This window comes from Cololabis saira, chromosome 14 (genome assembly GCF_033807715.1).
Source record: "Cololabis saira isolate AMF1-May2022 chromosome 14, fColSai1.1, whole genome shotgun sequence".
Taxonomy (NCBI): domain Eukaryota; kingdom Metazoa; phylum Chordata; class Actinopteri; order Beloniformes; family Belonidae; genus Cololabis; species Cololabis saira.
Genome location: NC_084600.1, coordinates 37,169,700 through 37,175,069, shown reverse-complemented (window position 1 = coordinate 37,175,069; position 5,370 = coordinate 37,169,700). Strand labels below are relative to the sequence as shown.

Sequence of the window (5,370 nt, the reverse complement as noted above, 5' to 3'; positions counted from 1 at the left end):
GGGACTTAAATATATTTCTGTGGGCTATTAAATATGCTGCATTCGGTGAGCGTTGGAACAGGGGTGAAAAATATTACCTTTGCCTTGAAAAACTGCAACAGGACGGACATTGAACTTGGGATTTTTAGCTCCAAAACTCGGGCAAGACCCATGTGGACCAATTCGATCTACGTCATAACACGGTGCACATGCGTGAAGTTTGACTGTTCAGTCTGTTAATGTTCAATTAACTTATACAATTTAAGTATAGACCAAAATTACTTTGTGGCTTCATCATTCATAAATCAGAAGAGCATATATTTACCTCCCTCACGTGCTGCTTCTCCTCAGTCATGGTGTTGTGGCTCCTCAAAAACATCTTCTTCTGCAGTTCAAATGCGAGCCAAACGAGAGTTAATTTACCGAGGGCATCCACTCTCCCTCAAATGTGGTTGAGTCAAAGTCTGTACAGATGTCTTGGGAATCTCAACTTCCTACTTGGCCCTCTGATGCAGCTTTACGCTCTTGTTTGCACAGGATGACAATGATTGACTAAGAGGCCTTTTTTTTTAAATTCTAAATATCAATTAAACTTAATTAATCTAAATTAATTTCAAGAACAATAAATAAATAATTTCAAATAATTGCTCCAAACCCCCAAGAAAATCTTTAAGAAAGTAAAGTTTTTTTTCTGTTTTTGTTTTTGCTTAGCAAAGAAGCTACTAGCTCCTTGAATGTCCTCTTTTCTTACCTTCACAACTCACCTAAGTAATAACAAAAGCTTCACTGTGGTGAAATAGCTGAGCTTGTTAATTATATTTCTCTCCTCTTGTAGATGGGTGGTGTGACTCACCAGGGACACTGAGCTCCAGTCTGGTCCTGCTGACCCACCATGACCTCATCCACGGGTCCTCTTTAGAGAGGCTATGACGCCCTCTGCTGGCTGTTTTGTGTTTGAGCCAAACTAAAGCTGAACAAAAAGGTTTACACCAGGGGTGTCCAAAGTCGGTCCTCGAGGGCCGGTGTCCTGCAGGTTTTAGATGCTACCCTGCTTCAGCACACCGTGATAAAAGTAGCTGTGTCACCAACAGAGTTGTCCAGACCTTGATGGCAAGCTGGTGACGACCAGTAATTTGAATCAGGTGTGTTGATGCAAGGAGACATCTAAAACATGCAGGACACCGGCCCTCGAGGACCGACTTTGGACATCCCTGGTTTACACACTTACCTGAAAGGGCCTGTTGTCACATGCAACATTTTTACAATGAGTTGAAAAATAAAGTTTAACCCATAAATCTAACTGAAATATATCAGCAGCATAAATATCAATTATATACAGATGTTGAGGGGGGATGAGGGGGGATGGCATCCCCCCTGAAATAAAAATGCTCAAAATCATCCCCCCAGTAAAACTGTCATTCCCCCTTTCCATCCCTTATGTCATTTCATCAATGAATGTGGTTTTACTGATATTTCAACATTTAGAGTCATCACCAGAAAAATAACACAAGAAAAATAACTTATTTGACAATTTCCACCTGTTTCAAGTATATTTTCACTTGAAATAAGTAGGAAAATCTGCCAGTGGGACAAGATTTATCTTCCCATTACAAGCAAAAAAATCTTGTTCCACTGGCAGATTTTTCTACTTATTTCAAGTGAAAATCTACTTGAAACAGGTGAAAATTGTTGTTTTTTCCAGTGATGAGTCTTTTTTTAAGTGTAATGAGATTTTTTTACTAAAATGAGACATTTTAACTAGAAATAAGACAAATATTCTTGTTAAGATTTTAGTGTTTTTGCAGTGATCCATTTTACTTATCCTGTGAAGGACAGAGTCATATTGATAAGTTCAGAAAACTGTTTTTATTGTTGTGTTTGGATGTATTTGATGTAAGCCCAGTGGATATTTAAAGCTTACAGAAGGCTGCATTTAACTGCTGCTATGTCATTCCTGCAGTATTTCTGCAGGTGTTTTGGTCAGTGCTATTATTTGTAATATATTATATTATTTGTAATCCGCACAAATTATCTGTCCCCATATGATAAAATCCACCATCCCCCCTGAATTTTTTTTTTACAACTCGAGTACTGGATGTATGTATGTATACATTTCTTTCTAAAAAGCTGGGGTGTTAAAAAAAGAAAAGACAACACACATGCACACACTTGTGCACTGGTTGGAATAGATCACAAGTGAGCTAAATTGATCCAAGTGGATCAATTTAGCGATATAATCATTTATACCAACAGCCTGCCAGAAAGTTTTTTCATGTGCTTTTCAGAGCAATCTTTGTTTTCAAATAGGAGGCTGAACACACACACTGATTAAAAAAAATATGAACTGAGGTAAAAAGTTGTCATTGTGTCGAATCAATCATAATCCTGGAATCTGTTTTGGAAATAATTGAAGCCGGATCTTCAAACATGAACCAGAGACGACTATTCTGCTTGTTATGAGCACACACTTTAAAACCTTCAGTGATGATATGGAGGTGGGCTCGTGCTCATGACAGAACATCGTTGAACGAACTGAAGCTTTGGAGGAAACCAGCTTCTATCATCCAGACGATGGCTGTTACTTCAGGGAAGGGGCTTGTTTATTTCTGAAAAACAACCTCACAGCACGTTCTGCACACTTTACTGTAAAACAGCATGACTTCATCGTGAAAGAATCTGACTGAGCAGCTAAAGAAATATTTATCAAGCAAGAGTTGGAAAATGTTCCCCTTTACGAACCAAAGCAGCTGACCTCCTCAGTTTCCAGGCACCTGTACACCAAGTTACACGTACAATCAAATATGCAAATAGAGGCCCTTTACATGATTTCAGTTCATTTATTGAACAGTATACAGTAAATTGTCAAATGTGACATTTGCAGACATAGACTCAAAAGAAATAAACTCTGAAAGGGTTTTAAATATTAAACACAAACAAGTTCAACAGACACACATAAATAAAGTTGTAATATAAAAATATGTTGGAAAAATAGAAAATATTTTACAGAGATTTTATTTAATGAATTACCAGATGAAACATGAGTTGTATGATTTATTTCCTGCAAAAATAATGATGGAAATTTTGTGTAATAGTAGTTTTATATTAACCATATACGTATACAATAAAGTGTTTTATAGCATCCAGAAAGAGCTTTGGTGTAGGGGAAGAAAACTGTTGTTTCTTTTATATTTCTGTTCTTCGTGTTTTTTCCTTGAAACACGTGGCAGCCCAGGTGGTGGACAGGTCATGTGTTTTTGGCATTGAGTAGGACAATTTGGATTTTCCTGCTCTTTATCTCCCTGGACATCTGACACCAGGTGCAGGATGTACAGAAGGTGGCGCACGCACAGTCCATGCACATGGTGCCCTGCAAAGGAAGGATCGCATTTCAAAAAAACAAAAACAGGGAAAAACCAGCCAGCCAGAGGATCAAACATGAGCATAAAAGTGGTGAGAATGAGTGATACAACTCAGAGCTCTGCGTTTAACTTTATCTAGAGCTTGTAAGGACTGGGAGGATACGAGGATGTGAGAATGACATCCCTGTAATCCATCACAGACATAAAAGTGACAACCACAAGACTCTTTTTTGGCATTGAATTAAAGACAGGACTTTATCCTGGAACAAAAACAATATTTCATCTCAGCTTTTAAAATAATGCCAAGATTAAAAGTTATGAATAGTTAGAAAGCGAAAATCGACAAAAAAAGTGTTAGCATGTTCAACAGTATTGGGTTTTCTATGGCTGATTGATTAAATTTAAGTAAGATAAAATAAAATATGAACAAAAGTTGATTACATTTTAAAATTAATGACCTTACCAGTTAATCATTCTACGTCTAATTTTACCACTGTATTTTCTTGCTCCATCTTCTTAAAGAGACCTACACATAACTATGGATGCCAATTAAAACTTTATTAAAACAAGACTAGGGGTGCCTGAACTTTTTGCATGTTGCTGTAGATTTTACAAAACACTAATTTGATGTTGTTGGCACTAACAAAGACAGAAAGAAATGTACACCTGCTTCTCTTTTACAAAAGAAGGCATATCCACAATGAATGATCTTGGACTATGAAAGACTCAAAACAAAATGATTCTTTTTGGGAGGGGGATCTTTTCTGGATCTTTTCTGGCTTTCAAACACTGACAATGAATCTTCCAAAACTAAACCCATGTGAATATACAGGACTGTCTCAGAACATTTTAATATTGTGATAAAGTTCTTTATTTTCTGTAATGCAAAAATGTCATACATTCTGGATTAATTACAAATCAACTGAAATATTGCAAGCCTTTTATTATTTTAATATTGCTGATCATGGCTTACAGCTTAAGAAAACTCAAATATCCTATCTCAAAAAAATTAAAATATTCTGGGAATCTTAATCTTCAACTGTAAGCCATAATCAGCAATATTAAAATAATAAAAGGCTTGCAATATTTCAGTTGATTTGTAATGAATCCAGAATTTATGACATTTTTGTTTTTTTAATTGCATTACAGAAAATAAAGAACTTTATCACAATATTCTAATTTTCTGAGACAGTCCTGTATTTATTTCCCTGAAATCCTGTCCTCTTACCTTGATGCCATAGCGCTGCCGCATGGAGGCCCTCATGGACATGGTGATGGGGGGGATGCAGCACCCGAAGATCTCCAGCAGGGGGAGACACAGATCCTCGCCGTATTCTTTGGAGGTTTTGCAGGCGAAGCAGGGGCAGCACCAGAAGGCCAAGCAGCCTTCAGTAGGATCAAGCACATCACATGTTGATGAAATAGTTAACACGCAGTGACCGAAACAGGATGCACTTGTAAAAACCTGTATGACTTGTTTAAAAATACACGTAATAACACTGCACAAAGGAGTCACTAATCACATAGTTACAAAGGGCATAGATAAAACATGACAGAGGCTCAGACACTTACATTGTGGCACGTCATCAAAACAGTCACACGTCCCAGACGCCCATTCCTCAGAATCTCGGGCTTCCATCACAGGCTGAGGCTGCCTGATCACCATCTTAGACGTCATGGTGAAGTCTAAAAGAGGAGAAATGAGATCATTAAGATCAAAATTTTTGTGGAAAGCACTTTGTGTTACATTTTTTGTATGAAAAGTGCTTTACAAATAAAGTTTGATTTGATTTGATTTGATCAAAATGCAAAAACAGTGAGACTATTGAACTATGATACCTGGTTTAACCCATTTACAGAACCCATTAAAATATTGTGATAAAGTCCTTTATTTTCTGTAATGCAAAAATGTCATACATTCTGGATTCATTACAAATCAACTGAAATATTGCAAGCCTTTTATTATTTTAATATTGCTGATCATGGCTTACAGCTTAAGAAAACTCAAATATCCTATCTAAAAAAATTTGAA

General features: G+C 36.8%; 1 protein-coding gene across 1 annotated transcript; it reads right to left on the bottom strand.

Moving 5' to 3' along the window:
- Window positions 1-3,170: 3,170 nt before the first annotated feature.
- On the bottom strand, window positions 3,171-5,024 carry ponzr2 (plac8 onzin related protein 2). Its single transcript, XM_061739187.1, has 3 exons — window positions 4,911-5,024; window positions 4,567-4,724; window positions 3,171-3,346 (listed from the first exon to the last, which is right to left on the bottom strand). The coding sequence occupies exons 1-3, from the start codon at window positions 5,014-5,016 to the stop codon at window positions 3,224-3,226; spliced, it is 387 nt and encodes a 128-aa protein (XP_061595171.1). The 5' UTR covers window positions 5,017-5,024; the 3' UTR covers window positions 3,171-3,223.
- Between the last annotated feature and the right edge of the window lie 346 nt (window positions 5,025-5,370).